Consider the following 19,592-nt stretch of genomic DNA (forward strand, 5'->3'; position numbering starts at 1 on the left):
TAGAAAGTAGTAATGAATTCTACAAATAAGTAAGAAAATCTGCTTTGTTTATATTAAGTGGTTATGCGGCCTTTCCACATTGTTACCCTGACAAGTTTCCAGTAAGAAAAAAGGGTCAGACAGTATATTGCTAAGATAGAAGGCAACATCTACATAGCATCAGCTCCCCATGTCTGCAGTCCCATGTGATAAAATAAAATTGGAAAGATTAATTGAAAACCAATGTTCATCAGTTTCAGCAGTATTAAGGTTTGAACTTGTAATCAGTTCAATGCTAGCTTGAGCAGAAAAGTACACAAGATTTCATCTCCAAAATAGCAAAAACAGGGCTAGAGACATTGTTCAAATGGTAAAGCACAAGCTACAAGACAATCAAATGTGAGGCTCAATTCAAATCCCAATACTTCTAAAAATTAATAATAGCAATAATAATAATAACAATAAAAACAAAACTCTTGAGCTGAGTGCCAGTGGTTCAAGCCTATAACCCTAGCTACTAAGGAGGCTAAAATTTGAGGATCACAGTTCAAAGCCAGCCCAGGCAGGAAAGTCTATGAGATGCTTATCTCCAATTAAACACCAAGAAACTAGAGGTGGCGCTGTGGCTCAAGCGCTATAGTGGCAGTTTTGAGCAAAAACACTAAGGAACAGTGCCCAGGGCCTGAGTTCAAGCTTTAAAAGCATCACATATACTGCTGGAGACAATGCGAGGTACAATCTAACAGAGCATGGACCTATATGAGAAGTAGTGGAAAAAAGAAAAAGCAAACAGATTATAGAAGAAATGGAAAAGGAACCCAAGGATAAAAAGCATACTGTATTATGTAATTGTGTTAAACAACTGTTATATACTACAGTGGATGATAACTAAAACACTGTACTTTATAGCAATTAAAAAGGAAAATGCATATTTCTCCTAATGTTAACATTCTGGAATCTAGAAAGAGTGCATTTGTTGTCATAAGTGGTTTTTTCAGGGGAGTTATCAAACAACACACTGGAGGAAAACTACTAGTTACAATAAATATCCCAACTGCTTTAATAAATATGATTTATCACTGCCTAAAGGGGCTAAGAGGAAAGAACAACAAAGAAAAGCATGATCTAGGATACATGGAGTCACTAGAAATTCAAAAGGTAGGCAGAAAAGGGAAAACTCTAACAGCAGGAAAAACAGAACATAGACACGTGGAACAGCCAAATAATTTAAGAACATATTTTGATAGGCTGGAATGCAGTTTGGAGTCATTAGGAGATTAAAGTCAAGTGTGGAAAGCCAAAAAGACAAGGTGGGCTCATTAAAATCCATCAGTACAATATAAAATGCCATATTAATGTAAGAACAACATGCTTACTGATAAAAGACTGAAAATAGTCTACAAGAATGTCTATTCTTGCTACATCGACTCAGCAGTGTACTAGAATTTAACTGGGAAAACTATGCAAGAAAGAGTTATAAAAGGCCTCTATATTGAAAAAGAAAGAGAACTACTTCTATTTGAAGATGACATGATCCTGTAGGGAAAAAAAAAGTCCTAATGAAATTATTTCAAACACTTCAAGACAGTGGGTGTAGTTAGCTCATGCCCTTAATTCTTGCTACTCACAAAGCTGAGATCTGAGGATCACAGTTTAAAGCCAAGCTAGAAAAGAAAGTCCATGAAACTCTTATTTCCCATTAACTACCAGAAAGCTAGAGTGGAGCTATTGTTCAAATGGTAGAATGCTAACCTTGAGCAAAAAAGTTGAAGTGCCAAACCTTGAGTTCAACCACTGGCACACACATACACCAAAGCTATTAGAATGGACAGGGGGTTAATACAATAGTAGTTCAATATTGTCCCTGAATTTTATCCTAGCACCACTAAATAAACAAATAAGTGAATGAATAAATTTTTAAAAGGATAAACAAACTTGTTCAGTGACGTTAAAGGATACAAACGACTATTTAAGAACAATCGCATTTCTATACAGTAACAATAAGTAACTCAAAAATAAAATTAAGAAAAAAATAACAATCACAACATTGAAAAATCATTATGAAAACACAGCATTACTGGGATTGTAGGCATGATTCAGTTGTATACAAAGCATTACCCTAGCAATGAGCAAAAGTGTCAGACACAGAGTTTGAGTCCCAGGCTCAGTCAGAGGAGGAGGAGGAGGAGGAGATGGAGGAGGAGGAGGAGATGGAGGAGGAGGAGGAGAAGGGAGGAGGAGGAGGAAGAGGAGGAAGAGGGAGGAGGAGGAGGAAGAGGGAGGAGGAGGAGGAAGAGGGAGGAGGAGGAGGAGGAGGAGATGGAGGAGGAGGAGGAGGAGGAGGAAGAGGAGGAGGAGGAAGAAAAAGAGGAGGAGGAGTAGGAGGAGGAAGAACAGGAAGAAGAAGAAAGCCTGGCGTTGTAACTACGCAGGAGGCTGAGATCTGAGGATCAAGGTTCAAAGCCAACCCGGGCACAAAAGGACCTGGTTTCTCTCCGCGAGCACAGAGAAAGGAAAGGAAGAAAAGGGCTAGTGAAGGAAGGTAAAAAGAGGGGAGGGTTTTGAAACACACTATTAAGGAACTAGCTCAAAGTTGTTTAGCAACAAATGACAATCAGATTGTTCTTGGGAGAATGGTCTGGCTAGCATGGAGGATTAACTGGAGTCAAAAACATATTTGAGGCGCTGGGAGCATAGCCTAATGGTACAGTGCTCTCCAAGCAAGCATGAAAACCTGGAAGTGGCGCTGGGGTACAAGTGGCACAGCGCTAATCTTGAGCAAAGTATGTCCAAGGACAGTATCCAAGCCCTGAGTTCAAGCTCTAGGACTGGCAAAAAAAATTTTTTGAGGCAGAGAAAATAGTAACTGTGGCAAACTATTGATAGAATTTACACAAGGTAACGAAGATGGGAGAACCTGAATAAAAGCAATGGCAGTGAAAACAGGCAGTAAATAAATCCGAAACTATCCAACTAGCTCTCATAAGCAAGTCTAAATTCTTTTTATTTTATTTTATTTTATTGTCAGGATAGTGTATAGAGCAGTTACATTCATCAGGTAGTAGGTACATTACTTCAAGCACATTGATACCTTTTCTCATGTTTTGTCCCCGTTTTTCTCCCCATACCCAATCCCAATCATCTTGTCCCTTCTGCATTCCCTTCCCTATTTCAAATAAAAAATAAACGTATATACAATATACCAGGTAACAAAGTCAGACATGGTAACAATAAGTCAGATAGAGTAAAAACATGAGATTAACCTTAAAGGCAAAAAAGAAGAAGAGAAATAACCTAGTACATTAAGAACAACAATCACAAAGATAAACCTCTTATTTCCAAATTTTAGAGTTTATTTCATTTAGCCTCATCCTATATGACCTATGTAACTAGATTTTGAGCTATTGTAATCCTCTGTTAGGAGAGTCCTAGATATGTACTAATTATTACAAATGAGGGAAACCATTGAGCCTATGTTCCTTTGGGTCTGGCTTACTTCGCTTAATATGTTTTTTTTCCAAGTCTTTCCCTATCCTTATGAATGGAGAGATGTCATTCTTTCTGATGGCAGCATAGAATGCTATTGTGTATAAGTACCACATCTTCTTGATCCAATTATCTATTGAGGGGCATCTGGGTTGGTTCCATATCTTAGCTATTGGAAATAATTCTGCAGTGAACATTGTTGTTCTAGTGGCTTTAGTATGTCCTTGTTTCTGGACATATGGGTAAATGCCAAGGAGTGGGATTTCTGGGTCATAGAGGAGCTCTATGTTTAGTCTTTTGAGGAACCACCAGACTGCTTTTCAGAGTGGTTGACGGAGTTTACACTCCTACCAACAGTGTAGTACTGATCCCTCCTGGCCACATCCCCACCAGCATCTGCTGTTATTAGATTTCTTGATTATGGCCATTCTAACTGCAATGAGGTGGAATCTCAATGTTGTTTTGATTTGCATTTCTTTAATGGCCAGAAATGTTGAGGATTTCTTCATGTGTTTATAGGCCATTCTTATTTCCTCTTCAGAGAAATCTCTCTTTAAGTTTTTAGCCCACCTTTTAATGGGATGGTTGTTTCTTTGTAGAATTGTTTTTGAGAGATTTAACTTTTTGAGCTGTAAGTGTATTTTAGATATGTAGCCCTTGTCTGTTATATGACTAGCGAAGATCTTCTCCCACTCTGTGGGCTTTCTATTTAAGTTGGTCAAATGGCACTGCATTAAACTGCAGAGCTTTTGTATGGCAAAGGACAGAGAAAATATTAATTCTTAACTATATAGAGAGAGTAAAAAAAAGAAGAAACAGGAATAAATCCCACATTTCTGATTTGGTTTGTGAAGAGGGAAACGTTGATTGTTTGGTAACAAGTGTTGATTATTTGATATGTTTTTGAGTTCTGGAATGTAAATATTCAGGTAGTTTGCATGACTATAAAATTTCCCTTCTAAATCAACCTTCTATCTTCCTTATAAAGCCCTCCTTTTTTCAGTGAATACTGGGGTTTGATTCAGAGTTTACACATGCTTAGCTTGCTTACTTCACTGGTAGTCTACCACTTGAGATAGAACTCCTCCATCAAGAGATGGAGTCTGAGACTATTCTTCCAAAGTTGGTTTCAAATGTCAGTCCTCCAAATCTCAGCCTCCTTAGTAATTTAATCAATCTCCATCTTTATTTGTAGCGTAGGGTTTCTGAGACTTGTCAGGAGTGACATTTGGGACTATAAAGACTCTATTTGAACATACACTGCACCTTGTTTACAAGCATGACACTTCTAATTGCAGCTACCTGAATTTGCTTTACTAGTCTTAATTCACAAATAGCTTTAAATGTAATTGATTTCCCACTGACACAGACATATGACACCATTAGCTCAAAGTTTTAAGAACTATGGAAAAAACTTTTTAAGAATTAAAAAATTCTGCCGGGCATGGTGACTCACGCCTGGTATCCTAGCTACTTGGGAGGCTGAGATCTGAGAATCGTGGTTCAAAGACAGCCCAGGCACTAAAGTCTGTGGTACTCTTATCTCCAATTAACTTATAGAAAATAAGAAGTGGGACTGTGGTTCAAGGGGTAGGGCAATAGCCTTGAGCTAAAGAGCTCAGGGACAATACCCAGGCCCAGAGTTCAAATCCCATGACTGACAGAGAAAAAAATTCTGGGCTTAAACTTAATAGTATTTTAGGCACATAATCATCAGTGCAGCCACTTTTTGAATGAAATCCAAATTCACATATGTTTTAGAATTGGAAAGTGTCCATAGTATTCAATTAAAAGTTTATGCCATATTTTTTCTGTCTTTTGTCATTTTAAGTCCTTAGTATTGTACAAAAAGAAATTGAAGCAATTAATTTTAAAAGAAATAATTCTCTCATAAATTTATGAGTGTATAGATCAAAAAATGTCCACAAATAAGTCATGTTCCTATTTGGAAAAAGGGTTTCTTTGGAATTTTTAATATCAGGATGAGGGTTTGTGGCTCAAGTGACAGAGAACTTTCCTACTAAGCCTAAGGCTCTGACTTCAATTCCCAATAGCAAAACAAAATTCCATCAAAAAATATATTAGAAACGAGGCACCAATGGCTCAGGCCATAATCCTAGCTACTTGGATGACTGAGAGTGGAATGAATATCATCATGCTTTGAGATAAGCCTGCGTAGAAAAGACTACACTCCATTTCAATGGAAGAATCTGGCCATAGTGGCACAGGCCTGTCAATCTAGCTACAGCAAGAGACATATGTGTGCTTCACCTCACCTTCCCCAAATCAGATAAACTTATATACAAACAAAACCACAGAAATCAAAAACAGCAGCAAAATGGAAAAAAGATATTAAAATAAAACACAAAAAGTATAATAAAAATGTCTTGTTTCCATTTGAGTTCATTGTGGGGAAAGGGGTTGAAGGGAAAAAACTAGGAGAAAACGAAGGAAGAGGTGACACTGTTCAAAAAGAAATGTAGTCTTTACCTGACTTATATAAATGCAGTCCCCCTGTATATCACCTTTACAATAAAAATTAAGGTTATGGAAAAAAAAACAAGAAGCATAAAGTAGATTTTAATCCATGCAAGGTTCCTAGGCAAAAATCAAGATCTTATTTCAAAATAAATAGTGTACAAAGGGCTGGAAGCATGGTTCAGCAGTAGAGATCCTGCCTAGAAAGCTGAAGGCCTTGACTTCAAACACTAGCACCACGAAAAAAAATTTTAAATATCTACTGTAAGGCTGGACAGGGAGATGCCTTCCTATAATCATCATTATGTGGAACAGAGATGTGAGGATGAAGGCCACATCAGGCAAAAAGAAAATTATCTTTAAGAACAAGCAATGCATGTTGGTTTACACCTATATTCTCAGTTCTGTGGGAAGCAGAGATAGGAGAATGGTAGTCCAAGGCCAATCTTAAACAAAAGGCCCTATCTGAAAAATGAACACCCAAAAAGAAATGGAAATGTACTTCAGTTAGAAGAGTGCTTGTCTAGCAAGTGTAAGGCCCTGAGTTCAACACTTAGTACTGCCAAGAAAAACAAAAGAAAATATCCACTGTTTAACTGTCTGCTAAAGCACATAAGTAGTAGTATACAAGTGAAATGAATGCTATTTATTTAAATTTACTTGAAATAAAAGGAACACAACAAATTTAAAGTTACAAGTTGAGGAGAAAGGGTATATCTCTGTTGTAGAACTCCATAAGGTTTGATCCCCAGCACCCAAAAAGAAAAAAAAATTCAAGGCTGACCTTTAACAGATGGAGTAACGCACTAGTTGAAAGTGAGACTAAACACAAACAGGTTGTTACAAAACTGCCTCATAACATTTTCCTGTATTACATTAAATGGTACCCTAGAGAATAATGTAGTTTTCTATGAAAAAGAAGCAGATAACTCTTTCTAAAACTTTTCAGCTAACTGACTTCACAAGAATACACTACAATGCTTTGAAGAGTACCTGAATAAGCCCAAAGTGTAGAGAAAAAAAAAACAGATTTCTACTTCCAGGTTTTAGGTCATGATGGTCATCAGTGTCTATGGATGGAAAGGTAGGCATCACATAGTTGAAGCATCATTTGGACTACTGGGATAGACTGGAAAAGTGGTATCCCTTCCACAAAGTTTCATCCTGTTCCTTAAAACTTGAACAAATACTATCTAGTACCCAATACACTGATATGCTATCTCTTCAATTATTGTTTTATGCAAATTATCACCATCCTGTTGTTAATGAGGTTCTAGCTCTTGTCTATCTGGTTTTGATACCCCTCTCCACCCCCAAAAAAACTTGTATAAGTTTTGTTTATTTAGTGCCCTTACTTGGGCTCTCAAGGTCTTGATAAGCTTATGTGCTCATGAATGGTATTCTACTACTTGAACCACAAGTGTAGTCTGACTTTTTGCTGGTTAATTGGAGATGGAATCTCAGAGACTTTTCTGCCCAGGTTAGCTTCAAGTTACAATCCTCAGATCTGAGTGTTCTGTGCAGCTAGGATTATAAGCATGAACTACTGGTGTCTAGCTTGCTTCAGAGTTTCTTTTACAAATAATCTAAATTAAATATTACATAAACATTTCACTGACCCCAACTCTACATTACCCTAATCGACCATTTTCGTGTTATGTTGCAAATAACTAATAACTTTATTCAGTTTTTCAGTGTTGGAGATCAAAACCAGGGTTTTATGCCTGTTCAGAAAGCACTCTACCGTGGAGCTGTATCCACAGTCTTTTTAGATTTTTCACACAGAATCCCAGTATATATTCCAGGCTATTCTCAAACTCAGGATCCCCCTGCCTCATTCTCTCAAGTGCATACATAAGCATACCTAGCTGGTCTATTTCTTTTATATAAGCTATAATCATGTTTCCTAAGTTAGAGCACAGTCTATGTTTGCTTAATGAATCTACTCTGAAACCTCGGGAAGACATGAAAGGCACTGAACGTTAACAAAACATGACATACCAGAGATAATGACTATTTAACCTACACAGTTAAATAAGGATTTACTATTCTGAATCAGGAACTTGTTTTTTTACCATATTTATTTCCATAGCAGTTTTGTTTCTGAGAACTGGTATAATGGAAACAATATGGAACAGTGCTATAGCTGGACACTCTAGGCTCTAACCCACAGTCCCACTGGCTAATCACTTAACCTTTCTCAACCACAAGGAGTAATTACGAGGTTTGATGTCAAGCTCACTGCATTATTTATTAGGATACAATAGCATAATACATATATGAAAAGTGCTTAGAAATTTATAGAGCCATATAATGGCTCCATTTTATGCAAACTTGCAAAAGAAAGAAATTAAAGGAGAATTGCTTGTGTTATAGAAATCATTTGGGAATAAATCATTATAAGGCTCAGCAACTCAAACTAAATCTTCAGCAATTAAAATATGAGTCAATTGTCAAAAATGTGCTTCACATTCCATTTTTCAGGAAGACATACAAAACATGGCAAATATTTGAGTCAGGCTACAAAATCATAATCAACAGCTTATTCCATGAAATTCAGTGAGAGGACCTTCAACTCAAAAATCAAATCAGTGTTGTTTATCTGGCTCCACTCTGCAACCTGAGACAATGCACCATGTCCCACAGTTGAAAGGTGAGCCAGCATATGGAGGAAATTCTAGAGTTGACTCCTGGTTTACAGGAAACATGTGATTATCCAGGACACAGCACAATCTGGTAGAAGAATTTCTAAATCTGTTTCACAGACCCACTGCTCAAGGACACAAAAAAGAATCGTCTAGAGAAACAGAGGGAGCAGCTGCAACTAGGCTGGAACATATCCACTTATTTGTAGCACTGATGACAGTATTAACTATGCAAAGTTGCCAAGATCGGTTTGGGTAAGCAGTGAGTTCACTTTCAAATCAATAATTAGCAGTGTTCAAAAAGTTCTTACCCTTTGGTCTTATGAAATCTACCTACAGACCACCTCAGAAAAGAGATTATAGCAAGAGTCAGTTACTTTCCTCAAACACATACCAAATTTCTGAGCCTGATTTTTATGTCTTTTTGTGGGTGAGAATTTTTATCAATAAATATCTGGAATGCAGAAGTATTCAAAAAGGCCAAGAGCACAAACCAATAGGTTTTCCCTGGTATATCACCAAACTCGCTCCCTTAAATATTAATGTCTATACTCACTGCTATGAGCCTTGCACTTTGACCTCCATCCCAGTGAAGGAAGGCAACTGAGGCTTGAAGTAGGAAAGGGAAAGTAAAGGAGAATGAATATCATAAATATAGAGAAGTAAAAAGACAGCAAAGACAAACTTCGCTAGTAGCCACCTACTATCTTGTTTTCCCTCTTATTTAGCAAGCTTATTAATAAAGAAAATATTTTGTGACAACCCGCTTGGGGGACACATGCAAACTTAACAATATGAAATATAAAGCACGGTTATGCATGAAAACTAATGAAGCTATATGTTCCTAGAAAGTTTCTATTCACCTTATGACAGAATTTGTTTTTTAAATACAGCTGGGGGTGCCATGGGTCCACCCCTGTAATCCTAGCCACTCAGGATGCCCATATCTGATGATTAGGGTTTCACATCCCGGGGCAAAGAAATCCAAGAAATTCTTATCTCAGGTAACCAGCAAAAAGCTGGATGTGTGACTCAAGTGGCAGAGAGCCAGACGAGTAAAAAAAGGTAAGCAAAAGCAAAGGCTCTGAATTCAAACACCAATATCCACACAAAAAATAAAAAATGAAAATGAAAAAGTTTTAAAGATACAGTATTTTTTTTTGCCAGTCCTGGGCTTGGGCTCAGGGCCTGAGCACTGTCCTTGGACTTTCTCAAGGCTAGAGCTCTACCACTTGAACCTCAGCACCACTTCCAGCTTTTTTCTATGTATGTGGTACCGAGGAATTGAATCTTTGTGCATGCTAGGCAAACACTCTACCACTAGGCCAAACTCCCGGCCCACAATAGTATTTTTAAAGTCTGGCTTCACACAATTCTACTATAATAAAACTCTTAATAGTTTGTTCTTAGTGTGGGCTTTCACATTTTGGACAAGTGTCTTAAGGTTAAGCTTTTATCAGGGTTCCAATTCATTCAAAGAGCAAATATTGCTAAAGTTATTTTTTAAGAGCTACTACAGGAGTTATACAATCCTGACTGTACTTTAGAATCACCTGAGATTTAAAAAAAAAGTCTTGTGGCCACTGAGATTCTTACTTAATTGGTCTGGTGTGGTGCCTTGGCATAGACTTAAAAAGAAAACTCCACTGCAGTTTTAATATGAGGCCTAGATATTTATTTTGTGAAAAACAGAAAAAAAATACAAAAAAGAAGTCTTTGCTTTGGAAATGTCTCTAGTTATTAATGTCTCTATCTACTCTCTCATCACCCTCACGAAGACTAATTAACAATTAATAGCTTCTTAGCTATTTTCTCTTCCTCCTAGCTCTTCTCATCCCAATAAGCCATTCTATGCTGTTCTAATTAGTTTGGTTCTGAAACATTAACTCTCTGAAAGTCATTTTAAGTGCAGTAATAAAAACATAAGCAAATAAAATGGTTTTTATCAAATAGATAATGTAGTGCATACAACCTAAAATATATGCCAGAAATCATTTCTGGTATGCCTACCTTCATTTACACATAATGAATACTGATATCTTTACATTAAAAATATATATTGCCTTCAAATACTTAATGACTACATGTTGTCAAAAAAAACACAAGAGAATCATCCACATATATCTCACTCAGATACAAAAGAAGAATAGAATGAGACCTTTTTTGCCCTGTCTAATCTTCAAGTATTTGCTCAAGCAACACATATTCAACCAAGGGAAAAAACAGTAAAAATAAAGTGGAATTATTTCAAGAAGTTTGATGTTACTATAGACACTGATAAATATTATGATACAGATTGGATATATAATTTTGTATAGAATGCTTAACTGGCATGTTTGAGGCTCTGAGTTCAATCACCAGCAGTGGGGAAAAAGCAAATAATTGATGAAATGTTGCAATAGGTACTGTTTACCATAAATATGGTTTTGAGCGTAGAAAGGTGGCTTAAGCCTCTAATCCCAGTTACGTAGCAAATGGAGATCTGGACATTGCACTTAAAGCCAGGAAGGGAATGAAGGTTTGAGTCTTGATCTTAACCAATGGCTGGTTGGGGTTGCCGGTACTTGTCATGTTATTATTCAAAGGAAATACAATGGCTGGGCACATAGGCATAGGCCTGTTGTCCTAGCAACAAAGGAAAGAGCAAATAGGAAGATTGCAATGCAGGCCAGCCTGGACATAAAAGAGACACTATCTTGAAAACAATCACTCTAAAAAGGAACTGGTAGCTGGGCACTGGTGCCTCACACCTGTAATTCTAGCTACCCAAGAGGCTGAGATCCGAGAATCATGGTTCAAAGCCAGCCCCCAAACTAATGTCTATGAGACTCTTATCTCTAATTAACTACCAGAAAACCAGAAGTGGTGCTGTGGCTCCAGTGGTAGAGAGCTAACCTTGAACTGAAGAGCTCAGGGACAGCACCCAGGCCTGAGTTCAAGCCCCATAACCAACAACAAAAAAAGGAACTGGTAGAGTGAGTTAAATGGTAGAGTGCCTGCCTACCTGCTAAGCATGAAGCCTTGAATTCAAACTCTTATGGCCAAAAGAAAACAATTCTATATTGTGTTAAAGTGTGTCCTAGGAAACAATCTGAAGACCTAAATGACAAAAGTTATAATTATATATGATACTATTCATATTTCTGCAAATTATCAAATAAAATAAAAGGAACATATATAAAACAGAACAAGTACATGGCTTTTTTTTTGCCAGTCCTGGGCTTGGGCTCAGGGCCTGAGAACTGTCCTTGGACTTCCTCAAGGCTAGCACCAGCCTCAGCACCACTTCCAGCTTTTTTCTACGTATGTGGTACCGAGGAATCGAACCCAGGTCTTCGTGTATGCTAGGCAAGCACTGTACCACTAGGCCAAACTCTCTGCCAACATGGCTTATTTCCTGCCTTTAAGGAGCTTTCCATCCTCTTGAGGACAGCTTGAGCCAAACAAAAAATGGAAGTAAAGGGAAATATGTGGTAACAGACCTTGAAAATTTAAAAAAAATAATAAATTAAAGAAAAAACTGGAGACTTCTGTGGCCCTAAACCATGGTACCTAGTAAAAGCTCTTTAGGAAATCTGGGGCTTGAGCAAAATTAAACAGGTGGAGAAAAGAAGGAATCTCAAGCATGTTCATAATCTTGTACAATCATGAGAAAGAAGTACACAAAACATATTTGAGGAACACATAGCTGACCCAGTTGGAAGAAAGATGTCTATGTTGAAGAATGTGCAGATACAGTAGCAGTAATAACCAAGTAGCATAACAATGAAAGCCCTTGATATGGAACTATGATTCTTAAACTTTATCCTATTGATAGGATTCTGTCTAGGTTATAAAGAACAATAAGAAATAGTCCCTGTAATGATGCAATATGAAGCCATTTTCCTCAAAGCTTTTGAAGAACACATCACGTAGTATATCTTGCCAATACAGTCATTGGGCATGTGAACCTATTGGAAATTTTGTCTAAATATTCAAGTGTGCTTTCTGAAACACAAAATAAGATCAATTATCATTTTATAGTTTTTAGAATAGTGTCTAAAGAAACCACTGGGTAGAATGGTTCAATTTTTAGGCTTTACTCCTTTCCCTAGTCTTTTCCATCACATGTATCTAGATTTTCTATTTGGTGATTGAACATACTGAGTTTGTCTTGCCCTGAAAATAAGGTTTTTCAATATTTGTCACTATGCATGCATTCACCTAATATACTGTTTCAAAATCAACATAAAATCTGTTAAAATAATTTTGGCCATGATTTATTCCATCCAAGTTCATGAAATAGACATATGAAAAACAAATTTGAAGTTTGTAAGAAAGGAAAAACTTTCATCAAACTGAAGTAGCTAATTTAAAAGGGGAATTAGTCCAATAAGTAGCAAAGAATGGCAGTGTGCTTCTAAGAACAACAAAAAATTGCCACAACAAAGACTCACACAGAATATAGGAAGAACATTACAATAGCCAATTTCTCACCTAAAATAAACCATTAATCTACAACTTTGTAATGACCAATAAAATATGGGACTCTTTCTGTACAAAAATAAAGAGTAACCTAACTCAAAACAAGGATTATCTTCCTCCTAGTTAGTGGTGATGGATGATTTTATTTGATGCTGCAATAATCATTAATTTAACCACCAGTACCTTCATAATAGCAAGAACATTTGCAATGTCTTTTAAAGGAATATGTGACAAGAAAGAAGGCAAGCATAGTTGTGGATGGTTAAACCACGTACAAAGTAAGAGCAGAGACACACCATGATTATACTGGTGTTATCCTCTGCAAAAGGCTCTGTCATTCTTGCAGGCACATATGCATTTAAGGAGTATGTAGATATTAGCATTTTATGTATTGTCGGTTCCCACATATACACACCCCCAACAGAGGAGCATCCTGAGAGTTGAAAGAAGTGCATTAAGGAAGGTGTCAATACCTCCCTTCCACCCAAACTGGTAGAATTAGCTTTAACAACAATGCCCCTAACATCCTACCCGATTTCCTTATTCCTTCCTGGCTTGCTCCTTACTCCTTTCAGCAAGACTTTGTTGTCTCACCATCGCCCCCGCGCACCCGCCCTGACCAGCCCAGTCCAACAACGCAGCCACGCAGCCGCCCACTCCCCCCACCTCCTCCTGGGCCCAGCTTCCCCTCCCCACCCCCACTCGCACCCCCACCCCTGGCCTGTCACCTGCTTGGGTGGTGTCTGTCAGGTCGTAGCCGCTGCCCGGGAAGTCACGGAGTTTCCTGCCACTGAGGCTCAGGATGCCAGAGTTGCCTGCCTCCTCCAGGGCCCGGTCCAGGCTCCTCACGGTGTGTTGAGGCTGCAGGCTCCCCGGGTTCCACTGCGGCCCATTGGGAAACGGCTGGCCGAAAAGAGTCGGCACAGGGATGGGCACTACCAGGATCCCGCCACTGCCGCCGCCACCTCCCCCTCCGGCCCCACCACCTCCTCCGCCAGCCGCGCCACTGCCACTGCTGCTTCCACCTCCACCACCACCGCCGCCCCCACTGTTACCACCACCTCCCTGACTCGCCGCCATGTTCCTGGGAGAGAGAATAGCCCCCGACAATACTCTCTGCCTGAGCCGCGAGTGTAGGGGGTTCTTAGGACGCATGCGCAGGCTGGAAACGGGAGGGGGCCGAGATATACTGTGGGAAGGAACCAGGGGGCGGGCTGCAAGGTACTGTTGGGTAGAGAAGATGTTGAATGCACAACGCTCGCTTTAAGAAAGAGAGAGCCGAAGGAAGGATGCTAAATTCAGGTTCCGCTGGTTTGGGTACCAAATCCTAGGAGGTAACAACAGGCTAATTGTAAATTGTTTGGACGATGGGTTTTCAAATCTCTTTAAATTGCTGCTTCTTCGGTCTGAAAAACAAAAACAAAAACAAATACGTGAGACAGGGATGAAAGGGATTTGTACAGAAAGAAAGCATTTCTAAGAAGTATGAGGAAGCTCACTGAGTTTATTGCAACTGCTTCGAGATCATTAATGAGAGTGAGCACAGAGAGAGACTCTAGGGAGTCTTGGAGAGAAAGATTGGGGCGATATTGAGTTTTAGACATTCGTAAATTTTCTATTGTTTAGAATTCCAAAGTAGGAAAAGACTTTAGATGTTCTGAAGAAAGCCTCGCATTACACTGTGTCTCAGCCAAAGTACTGCCTTCCAAACTTGGAAGAGTTCTCCCCGTTCTGTTCTATCACTCTTTGAGGTTGGGCCAAGGTCTCCAAAATATCTCCAGTTTCTTCTCCTCTTGTCCGTATTGAATGATGAAAAACACTTTGATCAGCAAACAATCTTAGAAAATACTTATGAAATACAGGTTTTGGTTTAAATACAATTCTGAAGCTTCAATTCTGGGTAAATAAAACTAATCAATCCTGGATTTACACCACCTTCACAGAACCTGAAGATAGATCTAATCTAACTCCAACCTACCTTGTGAATAACATACGTAGTTAGCCTCTTTCTGCCCTCTATCCACTCAAATCTGAATCATAGTTATGCAAATCCTTATCACTAATATTCATTAAAGCTACTCAAGAAAATGATCAGAATGCTTGAGCATGTTCAGCCTTCATTCATCTAAATATTCTACACACCTCATTCACATTTTTAAAAATTTGAACAATGTCTGAACAGTTTCACCGCCACCACCCCCCACACACATTTCTGCAAATACCAGGGCTTGAATTCAGAACCTTAAACTTGCTAGCTTGGTTGCTCAAGGCTGGAGATGTACCACTTCAGTCATATCTTCAGTCAAGCTATATGCTGGTTAATTGGACACTGAAGTCTCCAGGACTCTTCTGCCTGTGTTAGCTTCAAATTATTGTTCTGCAGATCTCAGCCTCCTGAGTAGCTGGGATTACAGTTGTGAACCACAAGGACCAGCTCAACAATCTCATTTTCTTAAAAAAAATTTGCTAGTCAGGTGTGGTGGCTCACACCTGTAATCCTAACTACTAAGGCTGAGATCTGAGGATCAAGATTCAAAGCCAGCCAGGGCACAAAAAGACCTGAGACTCTTAACTCCACTTAACCTCTAGAAAATGGGAAGTGGGGTTGGCTGAAGAGTAGGATGGTAGCCTTAAGCTGAAGAGCTCAGGGACTGCACCCAGGCCCTGGGATAGGGCTGTAGCCTTGAGCTAAAGAGCTCAGGGACAGCTGCCAGGCTGAGTTCTAGCCCCATGACAGACAAAGGAAAAAGAAAAGAAAAAGAGATCTCTGCTAGAAGCTATACTTTCTGGAAGACTATACAGATGACTGAATAATTTGTCTGCGTTGCTTTGAAGCCCTAATGGCTAATTAAAATGATTATGTTGTGAGAAGTTGATCCATCATATGCATCAACACAACAGAAACAAAACCTGAATCAAACACTACAATGAATTGGAAAGAATTTTAGTTGTTATTGCAAGTAAAAATGAATTGCTAAAAACCACTGTTGTCACAAATTATAACTATACCTTATACGTAGCCTCCTTTATATCTCAAATAGAATCAAGTATTAATTGAACCTCCAGAGTTAAGAGGGGTGAAAAAGGAGATTAACGTTCATCAAGATTAGAAAAGAAACTATTTTAATAATTAACCAGGGGCTAGGTAGGCAGTAGTACAGAATACAACAGTATACCACTTGTCTCAGCATTGCAAAATAAATAAATAATAAATAATGTTTACAGTTATTTAAAGCAATTTATCTGACTCTATGATAAAGACCTCTTGATGATCAGCATAGTTATTGATACATATAGACAAAGGCTATAAATATAACCAAATTTAAAGAGAAAAAAATGCTTCAAAGAATTGATAGTTTAAGTTTAAGTAGGAAAAAAATGGGAAAAAGTAACACAGATTTACATGTGAAATCAGGCAAAATAATATGTTGTACAGCTCTTTGATAATGAGTGATTTTTAGAATAGTGACCATGAAGCTGGGCACTGGTGGCTAATGCCTGTAATCCTAGCTACTCAGGAGACTGAGATCTGAGGGTCAAGGTTCAAAGCCAGCCCAGGCACAAAAGTCTGTGAAACTCTTATCTCCAATTAACCACCAGAAAACTGGAAGTGGCGCTGTGGCTCAAGTGGTAGAATGACAGTTTTGAGCTGAAGAGCTCAGGGACATTACGCAGGCCCGGAGTTCAAGCCCCACAACCAACAAAAAGAGAAAAAGAAAAATGACCATGAAATTTAGAAATTTGTTCCAACCACTTCACTTCCTATGTAATACTTGGAAAAATGACTTAAAAATCTCTGCAGTTCAGAGTTTATTGCTGACAGTAGAACATAATTCCCAGTAGTAACAATGAGAATTAAATAGAATTAGCTATTTCCAGGAACTGCCCTAATTATTGTAATGTATATGAAGCCATTTGATCTTCCCAAATATCCTACAAAAATTATTTTGTGTGTATAAGAGCAAATAATGTGGCCAGGAGTGTAGCCTAGTGGTAGAGTGCTTGCCTAATATGCAAGCACATTCACAGAAAAAGCCAGAAGTGGTGCTATGGCTTAAGTGCTGGAGCGCCAACCTTGAGAAAGCTCAAGGACAGTGCCCAGGACCTGAGTTCAAGCCATGGGACTGGCAAAAAAAGAATAAATAAGGCAACATATATCCATAAAAATCACAATACCTGTCATATAGTCATTCATATAACAGTTGCTCTGTGCAAGAGGTATTCTATATACAAGTATTATTAAGGACTTGAAGGTTACACTTTTGTCTCTTCAAAAATAAAAAATAGCTGGGCACTGGTAACTCACACCTATCTATAACCCTAGCTACTTAGAAAATTGAGATTTAGGTTTGAACCCAGCCTGGGCAGGAAAATCTGTGAGAACTCCAACAAACTACTCACAAAAGGCCAGAAGTGGAGTTGTAGCTGAAGAGGTAGAGCACTAGCCTGGAGCAAAAGAAGCTCATGGACAGAGACCAGGTCCCGAGTTTAAGCCCCGGACCAACATCAAAACAGAACAAAATATAAGAAGCTTGCATAATATAAGAACCCAAGGAGGATAATATATAAATTTACTGACAATTGTGGGTATGGTAACTTTTAAACTTCTGGCTATGTCAGAGAATATTTTATGGTAGGTAATTACCACTTTGATGTTATCCCTGAAATGGCACATTAAAGCCAATGCTCAGAATTATGCAAGCCAAATTTGCAGAATGAATATTGATAAATAGGCAAGGCTAGGTGACATATACCAAAAACTATAGAAAGAAAACAGAGGGAGGAGTAGAGAATTGTGAACCAAACACATTCTCTTCTAAAGCATTAGCAGACTGCAAATACAATTTCTGTTCAAAAGGCTTACTTCAAAGATGCCAGTGTAGTTTATAGTCACCAGTATTCCAAACAAACTGCTAGTTAGACAATAGTTATAAAAAAATATAGAGGAGGCAAGGCACAATCTTTTCTCCACAACTACATATTCTCTTTTTAAAGATTAATGAGCTAAAGTAGAGAATGTTCTTACCCATGCGTAAATAGAACAAGAATAGCATGTATTTTAGTTTAGGGTCTACAACCAAGTAATGAACTGATGGCTGAAAGCATAACATGAATTTTATTTTTAATCCTAATCGAGATCTAAAGTAGAGTCATAGGAATTTATAGTCTCTTTCGCCAAAAAATAGTTCATTCAATAAAATTGAAATTCAGGGAAGGAAGTATGGAAGTAATTTTGGAGCAGAGCACTTGGATCCCCAATTACATAAAAATAACAAAAGCCTTGAAGTGGCACTGTTGCTCAAGTGTTAGAGCGATAGCCTTGAGCTGAAAAGCTCAGGGACAGCACCCAAGCCTCACATCTGACAAAAAATAAATAAATGAAAATAAAAAGGTTGAGTTTAGAGAGAAGAAACAATGGAAAGTTAAATAACATCAAAGCATGTATGAAAAATTCTAATATATATATATATATATCTTTTGGAAATATTCTGCCACTGAGACTGAAAGGAAATGTACACTTCTGCTCTCTCCAATCTCACCAAATGTCCTGAGTCAAAGAAAACTCATGAAACTAAACTGGAATGGTGTTCAGAAGTCAGAGAGGAATTATCACTTGGCCTACCTCCTCCTCAGGCTTGATCTGCAAACTCTTCCAAAAAGGTTGTTACTGGGCCGGGAGTTTGGCCTAGTGGTAAGAATACTTGCCTAGCATTCACAAAGACCTGGGTTCAATTCCTCGGTACCAAACACATAGAAAAAACTGGAAGTGGTACTTTGGCTCAAATGGCAGAGTGCTAGCCTTGAGAAAAGCCCAAGAACAGTGCTCAGCCCTGAGTTCAAGCCCCAATACTATCAAAAAAAAAAAGCTTGGTACCTTGAAAATGAGCAAGAATCTATCAACAACATTCACATTGTCATTTAAAGAAAACAAGGAGATGTTTGGGAAATAGTGGGGTATAGCACCATGGTAGAGAGCTTGCTTAGAATATGCTAGATCCTGGTTGATCCTCATTAACACACACCACACAGAGAGTGAAATTTAACATAAGATAAAACAGGTGATTAGCGCACTGTGTTTAACACAGGCCCTTGGATGCTCTAATTCAGAGGATCTGAACAGTTCCTGAAAATTATATTTTAAACAATACTTTCAAGAAACCATTGTTCTTTGCAGCACTATTTACCATAGCAAAGATATGGAACCAACCCAGATGTCCCTCTGTAGATGATTGGATCAGCAAGATGTGGTATTTGTATACAATGGAATTCTATGCTGCTGTCAGAAAGAATGGCATCGCCCCATTTGTAAGGAAATGGAAAGACTTGGAAAAAATCATATTAAATGAAGTAAGCCAGTCTCAAAGAACATAGGCTCAATGGTTTTCCTCATTTGTCATAATTAGTATAAACCTTGGACTCTCCTAGCAGAGGTTTACAATAGGGCAAAACCTAAATAAATAAGTCCATATAGGATGAGGCTAAATGAAAGGACATCCAGGATATGGAAACAAGAGCCATATAATGTAACCCTTCTATTAA

General features: G+C 38.3%; 1 protein-coding gene across 5 annotated transcripts in view; it reads right to left on the minus strand.

Annotated features, from left to right (window-relative positions):
• Lrch2 (leucine rich repeats and calponin homology domain containing 2) overlaps positions 1-14,222 on the minus strand; it is an 89,229-nt gene extending 75,007 nt beyond the window's left edge. For 4 of the 5 annotated variants that reach the window (XM_090325841.1, XM_090325839.1, XM_090325838.1 and 1 more), the window contains exon 1: positions 13,781-14,132. In XM_090325841.1, coding sequence (XP_090181967.1) covers positions 13,781-14,132 — 352 coding nt within the window. Of the gene's footprint in view, positions 1-13,780 lie in introns of all 5 variants that reach the window. The other variant, XM_090325842.1, reaches the window with a different exon arrangement.
• Between the last annotated feature and the right edge of the window lie 5,370 nt (positions 14,223-19,592).

This window comes from Megascapheus bottae, chromosome X, assembly GCF_031878675.1.
Source record: "Megascapheus bottae isolate mThoBot1 chromosome X, mThoBot2.hap1, whole genome shotgun sequence".
In the NCBI taxonomy this organism is placed as follows: Eukaryota; Metazoa; Chordata; class Mammalia; order Rodentia; family Geomyidae; genus Megascapheus; species Megascapheus bottae.